The 13363-nt window shown below is 51.9% G+C and overlaps 7 protein-coding genes across 7 annotated transcripts; 4 read left to right on the forward strand and 3 right to left on the reverse strand.

The window, feature by feature from the left end:
- Positions 1 to 9: 9 nt before the first annotated feature.
- KL928_000586 (uncharacterized protein) lies at positions 10 to 7104 on the reverse strand (the record flags this gene model as incomplete). The annotated part of the gene is made up of 1 exon (XM_043206297.1): positions 10 to 7104. One exon carries the CDS (start codon positions 7102 to 7104, stop codon positions 10 to 12), a length of 7095 nt encoding a protein of 2364 aa, XP_043062481.1.
- Positions 7105 to 7258: 154 nt separating this feature from the next.
- Positions 7259 to 8515, forward strand: KL928_000587 (uncharacterized protein; the record flags this gene model as incomplete). The annotated part of the gene is made up of 1 exon (XM_043206298.1): positions 7259 to 8515. The coding sequence occupies one exon, from the start codon at positions 7259 to 7261 to the stop codon at positions 8513 to 8515; it is 1257 nt and encodes a 418-aa protein (XP_043062482.1).
- A 72-nt stretch (positions 8516 to 8587) lies between these two features.
- On the reverse strand, positions 8588 to 8983 carry KL928_000588 (uncharacterized protein; the record flags this gene model as incomplete). Its single annotated transcript, XM_043206299.1, has 1 exon — positions 8588 to 8983. The coding sequence occupies one exon, from the start codon at positions 8981 to 8983 to the stop codon at positions 8588 to 8590; it is 396 nt and encodes a 131-aa protein (XP_043062483.1).
- A 269-nt stretch (positions 8984 to 9252) lies between these two features.
- On the forward strand, positions 9253 to 9648 carry KL928_000589 (uncharacterized protein; the record flags this gene model as incomplete). The annotated part of the gene is made up of 1 exon (XM_043206300.1): positions 9253 to 9648. The coding sequence occupies one exon, from the start codon at positions 9253 to 9255 to the stop codon at positions 9646 to 9648; it is 396 nt and encodes a 131-aa protein (XP_043062484.1).
- Positions 9649 to 10133: 485 nt separating this feature from the next.
- On the forward strand, positions 10134 to 11867 carry KL928_000590 (uncharacterized protein; the record flags this gene model as incomplete). Its single annotated transcript, XM_043206302.1, has 1 exon — positions 10134 to 11867. The coding sequence occupies one exon, from the start codon at positions 10134 to 10136 to the stop codon at positions 11865 to 11867; it is 1734 nt and encodes a 577-aa protein (XP_043062485.1).
- A 1-nt stretch (position 11868) lies between these two features.
- On the reverse strand, positions 11869 to 12471 carry KL928_000591 (uncharacterized protein; the record flags this gene model as incomplete). Its single annotated transcript, XM_043206303.1, has 1 exon — positions 11869 to 12471. The coding sequence occupies one exon, from the start codon at positions 12469 to 12471 to the stop codon at positions 11869 to 11871; it is 603 nt and encodes a 200-aa protein (XP_043062486.1).
- Positions 12472 to 12591: 120 nt separating this feature from the next.
- KL928_000592 (uncharacterized protein) lies at positions 12592 to 13353 on the forward strand (the record flags this gene model as incomplete). Its single annotated transcript, XM_043206304.1, has 1 exon — positions 12592 to 13353. The coding sequence occupies one exon, from the start codon at positions 12592 to 12594 to the stop codon at positions 13351 to 13353; it is 762 nt and encodes a 253-aa protein (XP_043062487.1).
- Positions 13354 to 13363: the final 10 nt, after the last annotated feature.

A 13363-nucleotide genomic window follows, 5' to 3' on the forward strand; every position in this document is an offset into this window, starting at 1 on the left:
GTGTTTTACTTACATTTTTTTCCTCTTTGGACGGTACAGTCCGTTTTCGTCCTTCTGGTGCTTTCTCTTTTCTCTGGTGCGCGCGTGCTTCTTGAGCTTCCGCTTGGCCGCCGCAGCAGGGTTGTTGAGAGACAGCTGTGCGCGTTTGGTCTTTCTCTCCTGGCGCCGCTCGCTGATGGCTTTCTTCGTAGCCGAGTACAGCAGGTTGTACTCGCTCACGCCGACTTTCTGTGCCACCAGCTCCAGACACTTGAGAGCCATCGCCGGCAGCGTGTTCTCGTCCGTGTCCTCGACGGCCGGCTCCTGCTCCGAGATCACCACCAGCGGGTCCAGCGGCTGCCGGATCACGTGACCCACCGTCTCCCGGTCGAGGAAGCTCACCAGGAACACGCAGTACTGGACCATGGCCTTTTTCGTGACCAGCAGGTCTTTTGGCGGCGCGGTCTCGTTCCGCAGCACCGCGCACGCCCTGGCGAGCGCCCACTCCAGCGCGCTTTGCTCCGTCTGCTCTCCGTCCGCCGGCACGTACCGTGTGTTATTCTGCGCCCAGATCTTGGACACCTGCACCAGGTTCTTTGCCACCTCCGTGGCCAGGCTCTGTGCCACGCCGGGCGCGCTGAGCTGTCTGAACGACCGGTACGCGATTGTCTGCAGCGTCTGGTCGCTCAGAGCCGCGCCGTTCTGGACGTACTGTCCAACGAGCCGCGCCGAGGCCAGCCGGATCCACGAGTGCGGATACAGCAGACAGTCCACGACGGCGGCCCATGTCGGCGCGTACTTTTCGCCGTAGACGTCCGCCTTCTCCGACAGCTTCTCGAACACCACCAGCGACGAGTACACGAGCTCCCACGACATGCCGGACTCGCTGCTCCTTGCGCTGGCTGCGAGCACGTGATTGATTTTCGCCAGCGCCGTCTCGTTCAGAGCAGCGTTTTCCAGCCCGACTGCGTCCACGTACAGCTTGTACACGTGCAGGCCGCACCGCGCGAGCAGCTCGTTCTTCCTGTTGTCGATCCACGCGGCCACGCATTTCTCCGCGAACGCCAGGTCGTCCATGCGGCCCAGCATCGCCAGCAGCACCTCCGACGCCATCTCGCGGCACGACGGCGCCTCGTCGGTGACCGAGACGTTGGCGAGCGCAATGAAGAACGACGCAGACACCACCGCGAGCACGTCCCTGCCCGCCTTGCGCACAATCAGATGCAGCAGCTCCATGACGCTCTGGCGGCCGCTCTGTGCGGGATACTCCAGGTTGCCCAGCAGCATCTTGAACTGCTTTTCGAGCCGGCCCCGGCTCTGGTCGTACTCCATCAGAAACGTGTAGTAGACGCTTCTGGCGGTCTGGCGGATCTCGCCGGACGTGCTCGTGATCATGATCCGCGACACCGTCTCGAGCACGTCGTACATCTCGGGCAGCATCACGTGCTTTGCGATGAGCGCTCTGACGAAGCCAAACGCCACGCCCTGCCGCATCGGCTCGTCCAGATCCGGCTCGATCTTCTTCAGAAGGTAGCTGAGGGCGGTGTCCTTGAGCTGTAGGCCGTCCTTGTTTCTGATCACCGCGCTCAGAAACTTGAGCGCGCTCTGGCACAGGTCGCTGTTGGTGCTGGGCAGGTCCTTGACAATTCTCAGCGTGGCCCGTGCGCACGCCGTGAACTGCGCGTTCACGTCCTCGGCAAAGTCCAGCCGCGACAGCTGCGTCAGCACCTTGAGCGCCGCCAACACCACGCCCTCGTCGCCCGACGACAGACTCGTCTCCAGCAGCGGCACGAAATCCGCCAGGTTGCCCGCCGTGAACAGCTGCGGGTGCTTCGAAACCACCGCATGCAGCAGGTCGAACGCAAACTTCTGCAGCACCTTGGAGTACAGCGAGTACTCCATCTGCGTCCGCAGCGGCTTTGCGTCCAGCTTGACCAGGAAATGGTCCTCTGTCTCGCTGAACCGCTTGGCCCGGGTCTCTTCTTGTTCCAAAGACTGGCTGTAAATCTCGTGGCACAGCAAAATGGCGCTCGTCGAGCCTGCCTCCGTATTTTTTTGCAACCCAATGGAAACCCGCCGCAGCAGCTCGTCCAGCCGCTTCTGCGTCCGGAACGCCAGCTTCTCGCGCAAAAGCATCTTGATCGGGCCCAGGATCTGCGGGAAGTTCTGCAGAAGCATCTTGCTAGCCAGCAGCTCGCCCGTGTCGTAGCTCTTGTTGTGCTTGATCTCCTTCATCTTCTTGTTGTACCCCTCGGCCTCCTTCTCCTCGCTCGCGGCGCCGAAAATGTCGTTCATCACCGTGTCGATCACGTACCCGGCACACTCATCCAGATCGCCCTGAGACAGAACGCCGTCCATCACCACCAAAAGATAGTGGATCGTGAAACTGAGAATATGGATCTGCGGGCCCCTGGTCAGCGCCGTCTTCAGCTCCTGCATGATGAACTTCAAGTACGGCGACCCAAGACCAACGGCTATGCGGCCCAGATGCTTTCTCACCGCGTCTCTCAGCTCCTCAGACCGCGCACGCAGAATCTGACAGATGCTCGTCAAAATGCCCGGCAGCTCTGCCTCGACCCGCACCGCCGAACAGCACATCACCAGCGACACCAGCGCCTCCGAAAGAGCCACCCGCTGCACCACCGTCTCCTCGTCGCGCTTCGTCAACACCTTCTTCACCGGTGGAATCAGCACCTCCACCACAATGTCGTCCAGCTTCTCCGGAGCAGGAAAGTCCTTGGCCCCGCGCCGCTGCAGCTCCCGCATCGCACTGGCCACCGCAGTCACCACCTGCACGCTGTCGCGCAGCTCCTCGTGCTTCTCCTTCTGCAACGCGCCCGTCATCGTCGCCACATACCTGCTCAGGATCGCCCTGTACTGGTTCCAGCTGACGTAAGCGGCAAGCTTGGCTACGGTGGCCACCGTGTCGTTGGCGAGGTTCCTGTACTTTTCGTCGTCCCAGAACGCGAACCGCTCGATCATCGGCAGCAGATAGTGTGCGATGGAAGAGTCGGCGAGCTGCTGTGCCGTCTCGCCCAGCCGCCGCACGGCTCTCTGTCTGCGGTGCACCTGTGGATGCATGATATTTCTGAAGAAGTTGGCCTCTTCGTCGCCGCCGTGCAGCAGCGCCTTCATGTCGGGGAATTCGTCTGTTTTCTCGACGACGTGCGCCAAGACGTTGATGTATTCCTGGCGCACGAGCTCGTTTTTGCGGCGCAGACCGGGACGCACCACCGGCAGCACGATTTCGTGCAGAATCTCTGCAAACGACTCGGAAACATCGATAAACCGGCACAAGGTGTTGGACGCAGACGAGCGCATCGCCGAGTCCGTCTCGTCATTGATGTGGAACAGCGCCGTGTTGATCAGCGGCAGCCACTCGGAGCCGGAAAACGAGTCGTACAGTTCTCTGTCGATTTTTCTGTAGCATTCGAGCCGCTGCTCGTAGTCTGGCTCGCGGATCCGTTTTTCGGCGTACGCGTTGAGCGCGGCCACGACGTGCGACACGCGCTCGAGCTCGCTGTACTTCGCACCAAGCGTCAGGTACACCTGGCAAATGGCTGTGCGCATTTCGCGCTCCTCGTGAATTTTCAGCAGCGGAGCCATGCTTTTGTACAGCGGCATTATTTCCGTCACCGAGCATGACAGGTTTCTGGCCACCAGGCCCAGAACGCTCACGATCTCTGTTCTAGTGGCCATGTCGATCTGCGCGGCCGGTTTGTCCAGCACCATCACGAGAGAGTCGACCAAGAACTTGCTGCTCTCGCTGGCCGTGATCAAATCGCGTTGCACCAGATTGTGCAGAATCTTGACACACAGCCCGTTGACCTCTCTGCTCTCGGAGTTGGCAAACAGCGCCACGAGCGAGTTGAGGTACTCCGAGATGATCAGAATCAGCACCTCGACGTGCTGCTCGCTGCTGTCGCTGCTGCTGAGCAGTTTCAGCACAAACTGCAGCACGGCCCTCTGCACGGCCTCCTTGGCTTTCTCGTGCTTCAGGACGCCCATCAGCGCCTTCACGGGCGCCATCCTCTCGTAGAGGAGGAAAAAATGCAGGTTTGGCTGCGGCCACAGCGCCGTCATGAGCCGCATCAGCGACGACGGCTGCTGCAAATTCTCGTCTGCGAAATTGGCCATTTTCTGGTGCACCAAGTTGTAGTAGATGTCGTTGCCGTACGGCGTCCAGTCGAAAGAGTCGCCCAGATAGTCCGTCACATCGTACAGCAATTTGAACCCGAGCTGTCGGTTATTTCTGGCGGCCTTGTCGGTTATATCGTCGGCAGAACCAATGGCTTTTTCCGACACACTGAGCGAAAAAACGAGCGGGTCAAGCAATATCGAGAGACACTCGCTGCGCGTGCGTCCGATCGACGACAGCAGGTCAGACACCATGTTCAAGAATCCGCTGGCCGTCCTGATCAGCCGGAAACTCAGCTCCTGCGACCGCATCTCGTTCAGCTTCTCAAACGACAGAGACAAAAACTGCTTCATGTGCTCGTCGCTCAGATTCGACAGCGCCTTGATGGCAGCCGTCCGGCGGCCCTGTTTCGTGCCGCTTGTCCTCAACGTCTGTGCGCGGCCAAACAGAATTCGCAATATTAGCGGCATGATGGTATCTCTGTCCTGCTCCTGAATAACTGTTTTTTCCTCGTTCTGGAGCAGATTAATAACCTCGTCTCTGAAAAGCATGTCGTCCAGCAAGCTGTTCAGGTTGTCTCTGTATCTGTTGTAGACTGGATTTTTCCAGTTTGCCAGAGCATTGAATGCCAGCTTCTGGGTCTGGACGGACCTGTTTGCCAACAGCCTTAGCAGAAATTTGTGCACCTGGTCAGCACCAGGCACCTTGCGCAGGTTCTGGAACTTGGCCATCACCTCCACCACGGAGTTTCTGTCCTTGACCGGCCATTTCACATTGTCCTCTTCGTCCTCAAGGACGTATGGCAAGAGCACGTCAAAATGCTGCTCGGCCAGCTTGGGCAGTCTGTGTAGCACTTTAATACACTGTTCTCGGTAAAAAGCCGTGAATTCTGTGCTTTCGTGCGCTGGCGGAACAAGACTCTCGTCAATGGCAAGATAGCGGACTGTGATGGACTCGCACTTCTCCACGTAGCCAACCAGTTTTGGGTTCAGCCCAGTCCATTGAGAAATGCCGTGCATTTCCTCCGTGTCGGCTTGTTTTGGAGAATAATCCTTTTTCAGGAACGTCTCGATCTCGGGCCACACCAACCCCTCAACGCGGCCAATAACATGGTCCATGAACTCGAGCACTCCGCTCCAGGACGGCGAAAATTTGTTGGAGAGCTGTCCGAAAAGGAACTTCACAACCACCGTGTCCAGCAGCTGGTTTTTGGGCGAGTCCGTAAACGTCTGGACAAACGATCGGTAACGGAGCTGAATTTCTCTCCCTGTCTGTAGATCGAGCGGAATTTGTTCAATCAATCGACAGGTGCTGATGGTCTCTGGAGCAGTTTCGAAAAGAAGCATAATAATGGAAAGCGTTGTTTCGCGAACAGAATGCGATGGTAGCACCAGGTTGTCCTTCAGCAGCTCTATAAGCTGGTGCTGCTGTTGTCTGAAAGGCACCGGATTCTTTTTGATGACCTCTTGCAGTCCTTCCAAAAAGACAATGTTGGTAGCTGAAGCGGGAACGCACTCGATAAGCGCAGACGAGATGTCTGGAACGTCGGATTTTGCGAGAACCTTGAGAATCAGTCCCTGTTCGTCCGCAGACGCCTTGGGAAGCTTTTGAAGCAACATCTGGCTGTCGATGGTGGCCTTGCTGTATTGCAGCATCAGCAGTCTCCAGTATAAACCGTCGTCAATGTCTGACTTGATAAATTCGTTAAATTCATGCGGAATCACCACCTCGAGAGTGACGCCCTTCTTGTTCATTCTGTCCAGAAAATAAGCAATTTCTTTATGCCTCTGTCTCCAGTTCTGGGAAATAAAGCTCGTGACATAGTTTTTGCCAAAGCTTAACGTTCTGTCTTGAGAAAGCTCCAGAGACGTCTCGACAAAGGGCAGGAAAAGCGAGTCTTTGGCTGCCATGGTGGTAAACAGGAAAACGGAGCGTTTGGACAGCTCCAGCTGGTCGGCGTTTCTTATCAAAGTGGCGTACAATTGAATGAGTCCTTCATCCTGAACAAGCTTCAAAACACCGTCGAAAAGAGCACTCCAATCGGGCACTTTTTTACCGCTCTCTGCAAACGCAAGAGTCGTGAGAATCCACACGCTGCCTGAAGTTTGGTATGTCATTTTTTCCAGAACTGTCTCATAAATTGCAGAGGCATCCGAGACGTGTGAAAGCACGTCCAATAAAACGTCCGAAAATATAGCCGTCTTCGCATCGTCCGGCTCGCAAACCTCTGTTAGCACGCTGAGAATCGACGGCCCTTTCGAATGGAGGGTTCCCTGCGAATTTTTCATCGACTCGGAAAAGATAACCACGAGAGATTTGTGGTAGACATTCACGTCCAAATCTTCGTTCATCACCGTCTCGACAAAAGAAATCAGAGCTTTGGACGTGGCCTTGCGAACCAGGAACGACATGGCCTGCGAAGCAAATCGAGCAATGTACTCTTTTTTCTCTATATTCAGCAGCGGCTGAAGCAGTCTAAACGTCGGCACAAGGTCCTTGGACAGCTCTTTGGACAGGTATTTGAATATATATGCAAGGGCATTGAAAATCCACTCCAGCGGATCGGTCTCTGTTTGTTGTGGAACAATCTGTACAAGCGTTTCCAGTGTATCGGAGTAGTATGGCATGAAATCTGTTCCCAGATCATGGCAAAATTGCGTCAGAAGCTCTAATGTTGGTTGCAACGACAGTCTATCATTGAGTAGCAGAGTGTTTTTGAGGCTCTCGAAAATGGTCTTTTGGTGATAAAGCAGCTGAGGTAAGCTCAAACACAGAGGCTCTAGCACTTCCACCAGCTCGGTAAAAGATTTGGATAGGTTGACTTCCCTCCAGTGCTCTAAAGTGGACAGGAAGTGAGATATCTCTGCCTCGTGAAATGCTTTCTTGTTTAGCTGTAAAATGGGATCTATCTGTATAGAATCGACTCGGTCCTTGAAGGAGGTGAAGGCGAACCTACGCCCCGAGTCTGTGCCCTTCTTCTTCACCATGAAAAAAATAGGATTATTTGTTCTTGGAGTGAAATATTTCTAAAAATTTTTTTAGTCGATCGACTTATCGACGAGGACGGAGTTCTACAAAATATAAAAGATTTTAGATTATCGGTTTTTTCCCTTCTCTTCCACCTAGCCAAACAAACATAATATGTCCGCTACCGAACGAACAGCGCTGTTGTCGGATAACCCTTACGGGCCAGCACCACTAGAAACAGCCCATCGACCCGCTTCCACCGGGCCCGAGACTGCGAAACCTAAAAATGTTGCCAAAGAACTGGGTCCCAATATTGTCCCTCAAAGAGCAAGTAGAACGAGTCAGAAGCTCAAGCTGCTTCCTGATCAGCTGGATTATACGTCAATTGATTCCAGCGTAGACAAGTCCTACTCTTTACAGAAAATCACCGATAGACCGGCTAGAAAAGATGCAGAGCGGTTGGGCAAAAAGCACCGTTCCTTATTACCCCGTGTTACCGCCTACTGCACAGCTGGTTCGTACAAGATGCGAGACCTCATCAGATGGCTTAAGGACCGTAAACGGATCCATGGAACGATGCCAAAGCTTTTTGACGAGTGTATATACACTCCGTTTGCATACAAAGACTGGAGAAGCAACAGTAATGGCTCAAGCAAGAGACCTGACTTCAGCGACAAGTCTTCTTTGACCACGGAGACAATTAGACTGGATGACGAGGGAGGAGAGATCGACGTGGGCAAACGTTCCACCGATGTGTTTATTTTCGAGTACGGAGTGGTGGTGCTTTGGGGATTCAGCAAACGCGAGGAGGAAGCATTTCTGGTCGATTTGGCCAAATTCGAGAACGAAAAGCTCTCGGACGAGGACGTCCAGGCTGAAGAATTTAATTACTACATTACCCACAGTTATCAGCCCAGAATCTACAATGATTTCATCACATTAAGAGACGATTCGAACTATATGCTTAAGCTGAGCATTTCCTACGCAATCTCGCAATCGGTCAAGATTTCGCTGTTTGAGGAGCTTGTCGATAACACCATCGAGGACACTCAGGATATTCCGCAGCAAATTGCGCAGACCGGTAAGGTGGAGATGAGCAGAGAGGAGATCATGAAATCCATTGGTGAGCTTTTCATTCTTCGTATCAACATCAATCTGCACGGTTCTGTGCTGGATTCGCCCGAGCTCATGTGGTCGGAGCCACAGCTAGAACCGATTTACCAGGCTACACGTGGATACATGGAAATCAACCAACGGGTGGCTCTCCTGAATCAACGTCTGGAAGTGATCAGCGATCTGTTGCAAATGCTCAAAGAGCAGCTAGGACACTCAAACGACGAGTACCTGGAATTCATCGTGATTATGCTGATTGGTGCAGAGGTGATTGTGTCGATCATCAACATTATCGTCGACATAGTGGGGCAAAGATAATGGAAGTGTATACTACGTCTTATCTGTGAATTTCTTACCGAACACTAATATACACTTGGACCCTACCTAATCTTACAGCTCCTGGGAACCCTTAGCCTTTGGCAGCTTCTTTGGAAGCAACTCGGAGTTGATATTTGGCAAGACACCACCCTGGGCAATGGTGACAGAGCCCAAAAGCTTGTTCAATTCCTCATCGTTTCTGATGGCCAGCAACAAGTGTCTTGGGACGATTCTGGTCTTCTTGTTGTCTCTGGCAGCGTTACCAGCCAACTCCAAAATTTCGGCAGCCAAGTACTCCAGGACGGCAGTCAAGTAGACTGGAGCACCGGAACCAACTCTCTGAGCGTAGTTACCCTTTCTGAGCAATCTGTGGATTCTACCAACTGGGAAGGTCAAACCAGCCTTGGAAGATCTGGAGACCGAAGCCTTATCTGCGGAACCTGCTTTACCACCTTTACCACCGGACATTTTAGTTAATTTGAAAAGATGAGACAGGATGGGGGTATTATCTTGTATTTATGTTGGGATGCGCGGTTTGGCACCTTAGTTCCATGATTTACTCCCGCGTCGTGCGTAAAACGAGGGATGCTAAATTTGTTAGGCCTAAGTTTTACTCGCGTTAGTGCGTAAATTTTGGCCCAACGCGGTCCGCTTCTTGGGAAAACAATCGTCTACAACTATATAATAACATCCCAGTCACCTAAATTGCCCTCCTAGATATTACCTTATTCTTAAAAATGGCTCCAAAAGCAGAAAAGAAACCAGCCTCCAAGGCCCCAGCCGAGAAAAAGCCAGCCGGAAAGAAGACCGCTGCCTCCTCTGATGCTAAGAAGAGAACCAAGGCCAGAAAGGAGACCTACTCCTCCTACATCTACAAGGTCTTGAAGCAAACCCACCCAGATACCGGTATTTCCCAGAAGGCCATGTCCATCATGAACTCATTCGTGAACGATATCTTCGAGAGAATCGCTTCTGAGGCTTCTAAGCTTGCTGCCTACAACAAGAAGTCCACTATTTCCGCTAGAGAGATCCAGACTGCCGTGAGATTGATCTTGCCTGGTGAATTGGCCAAGCACGCTGTTTCTGAGGGTACCAGAGCTGTCACTAAGTACACTTCTGCCACCTCTGCTTAGGTACGGTGTATTGGGTATAATTGTATATTAGGAATGAGATTTCAGATCGAATAAGCGTAACTGTTGCACTCTAGCACTGATGCTGTGTTGTTGGATGGGTTGGATGTGCCGTGCGGCCTCATCAATATGACACAACAACGAACTTGTCGCAAACTTATAATTAGTGGATAATATTAAATATAATTATCTGAAATATAAAATCAGACGCAGTTAGAAGAATGAAAAGTTAAGTACAAATATCGAATATAAGTGCTTGTTTTACCACAATTAACTCTCCACAGTGCCTCTCAGTCGTCGCCCAAACCCATCCTGCTCTACAGCTAGAAGCACCTCGCTCGTTTGCCCCCTGTAACACCTTTTCACCTACCGCACAACAACTCCCATGTCATATCTTGTTGATTACGTCAGCAGAAGACTGCCCCGTCGTAGGCTAAAATGCACAGAAAGTCAAGTGTTCAGCTGTTTCTTTGGCCGATATTTGCAGTATGGAGATAGCCATTCCTACAGTTGCCAATCCTTCTAGGGTCTCTCAGGCGGCCCTGTGTGGCATGTTTTTGGCAAAGTTCGATGTGCATACGGGATATGAACTTAAGTGGTTCCGATCACTAAATGAGTCTTTGTATCCTAGCAAAGGCTTGGAATTCAAAGCTCTGCCGTCGGGACTCCATTCTGTCGATACGGACATTATTTGTTTTGTTCACGAAAAAGGAGAGCCGAACCTGGCCAACACCAAGTCTTTATTGTATGGCATACTGGTTTTCAAGCAAAATCTATCATCGCAGAAGACAGTTGATGGAAACGTTGATCGAAACTCTGTGAAAATGTACTCGCTTGGTGTTCTGGTAGATCCGGAGCACTTGAACGAACCGTGGATGCCCAGGGTATATTCATCTTGCTGGAACTACAGAAATGAACTGAACAGGCTTGTCACAAGGTTTCTGGACTCTGGCGAGGAAAAAGATAAGTACAACAGTCTCGAACAGTTTTGGACAATTCACAGATTTAAGGGGCCCAATGACTTGAGCACGAAATTCAAAGATATCATGAAAAACGTCAATATAAATAGAAGAAAGTCTATTCAAACTCTCACCAATGATGAGCCACAGAATGCAGATAGAGGGGCTAGTTCTGAGAGTGGCATGACCACACGTACCTTAGCAGACACCTCCACAGACGGGGCCTTGCCAAAAAATGATAGTGACCTGGATCAATACAACATTGATGACGAGCACATGGTCAACTATCTTCTTCCACTGATGGAAACTCTAGGCCCTTTGGTATACCGCTTGTGGAAGCTGGCATTAACCCGTAAGAAAATCATCATTTATGCACCGCAGAACTCTCATCGTTCGATCAGCGAGCTGTCCAAAATCGTCTACTGTGTCTCACTGATATCCTCGATTCCAAAAGACTTAAAGCTCACGCTGATTAAATCCAGGGTGATCCAGCAGGAGACTTTGGAACATCTCACACCGCTATACAACGTGTGTGTTAACGATATCGGGTTTCTAAAGTCGCAAAAAAACGGTTTCATAGCCTCAACTTCTGACCAAATCATTTTGGAAAAAACAGAGCTCTACCACTATTCTTTGCAGCTGCCCGACACAGATCAAGGGGAGCCGCTTCTGGTGGCATCTGGATCGACGAAACCAATCCTCGCGACGCCGAGAGACTTCAACCGCTTCAAGCTCGTGTATGCTGCCTTTTTTGAGAACGTGGTTCGGGGAGATCTTCGCATAGACGATTTGGAGGTCAAGCTTCCTCCACATGCAAGAGCAACCACAGAGCCACTCTCGCTCCGTGAAGTTGTTTGGAAAGGATTTTCGTGGTGGGCTACCGCAGGAAGCAGCGAAAGCCCTAGGGACGAGTTTGAAGAAGAGTATGACTTGCTCGATGATGTCGACCAGACAAAAGTTGAACGGCTGGTGTCCTTGATCGGATACTTCCAGAAACTGACCACTAAGCTGTTCACGATCCTGGTCGACATAATAAATAACAGCGAATCGGACCATCTGAACGAGGGAACGAGTGAGTCTGACACGCTTGTTGATCACGCTTCTCGTGACCACAGCCTATGGATTGAGCCTCACGATCTTTACGAGATGGGTCTAGATCCTTATAGTACAACAGACCGCCAATTTGTGACGGTGCTGTGCATGGTTTGGTGGGGTAGGGAGATCAAAATCGGAGGATATTTGGGTAGCTGCTGTTGTATATGAATCAGCTTTTTTCCTGTGCCGCTTCTTTGGCTTTTCTTTGTTTGGCAACCATACGACTGAACTCTTTTTTCTTCTCCCACAGATCGAGGACGTATTGGTAGAAAAAGTCATCCTCTTTCTCGAAAGTCTTGAGAACGTCCTGAATGCCGCGTTTCAGTTCCACGTCGTTTCTCGCGAGGCGGTGCAACAATTTGATGTGATTTTCCACGGGAGAATCCTTGCGCTGTCTCATGGAGTTCAACACCACCATTAGGCTCGAACCGCTGCCGGTGAAAGTGGTTGTTGGTTGAGGAGCGGATAACAGAGGCATTTTCGTGAAGTGCTGCGACAATGCTTCCTCTATGTCGAAAATATGGTACAAGTTGGAGTATCTGTCGCGGATTTCTGGCGAGTTTGACTGGAAGCCCAGCTTGTTGATGTTGACGTTGTAGTAGCCCTTCCGGAGAACAAGCATATGCAGATTGTCGAGCTTATCGAATATTTTGGTTTTGTCGTCAAACCTCTGCACGCGCGCCAGCATCTTTGCCTGCTGGAGCTCATTGATGGCCGTGAGCGACGAGGCAAACCGTCTTTGGACAGGAAATATTCTGCGACTTAAGTTCATGATACAGATCTTAGCTAAGTGGCAAATGAAGAGTTGAACGATTGTAAATATCACACAGGGCAGCACTGCCATAAAAAAGTTTAGCTAGAAAATAATTGCGTTAGCTGATTCAGAGACAACATGCCAGGAACACTGATTTTGATCAGACATGGCCAATCGCTGTGGAACAAGGACGACCGATTTTGTGGATGGGTCGACATCAAACTCAGCGAGACGGGAAGAGAGCAAGCTCGTCACTCGGCCAAGCTGATCTTAGAGTCCGGATACGTGCAACCCGACATCTGTTTCACGTCGAGACTGTCGAGGGCCATAGAGAGTGCTAATATTATACTGGAGGAGATGAACTGCCAGTATATCGACGAGGTTAAGTCCTGGAGGCTGAACGAGCGCCATTACGGCAAGCTCCAGGGCGAGCCAAAACATCACATATTGGAGCTGTATGGCAAGGAAAAGTACCAATTTTGGCGACGCGCCTTCACGGGGTGTCCTCCAGCGGTGAACCCAGGCGACAAGTACTACTGCATCGACGACCGGCGATACGCAAAGGTGGCACAGGACGAGCTGCCCCGTGCCGAGTCGTTGCAGATGGTGACTAAGCGGCTGCTTCCCTTCTACAACGAGCACGTCGTGCCGCACCTGCAGGCCGGCGAGACGGTTCTCATGGTGACACACGGCTCCATTGTGCGCGCTCTGGTCAAGCATCTGTATGCGATCGGCGACGACGCGATCAGCTCGGTGAACATCCCCAACGGGATCCCCATGGTGATCAAGTTCAACTCGGCCATGGCGCCGGAAACTGACCACTTCGAGTTTCTCGACCCGGAAAGAGCCCGCGTCGAGGCAGAAAAGATCGCCAGACAGGGTTTCGAAAAGAGTAAATAGATGATGAAAA

The sequence above is a fragment of the Ogataea angusta genome (genome assembly GCF_019207475.1).
Source record: "Ogataea angusta isolate 61-244 chromosome Unknown 61-244_NODE_1_length_1302399_cov_90.877568, whole genome shotgun sequence".
In the NCBI taxonomy this organism is placed as follows: domain Eukaryota; kingdom Fungi; phylum Ascomycota; class Pichiomycetes; order Pichiales; family Pichiaceae; genus Ogataea; species Ogataea angusta.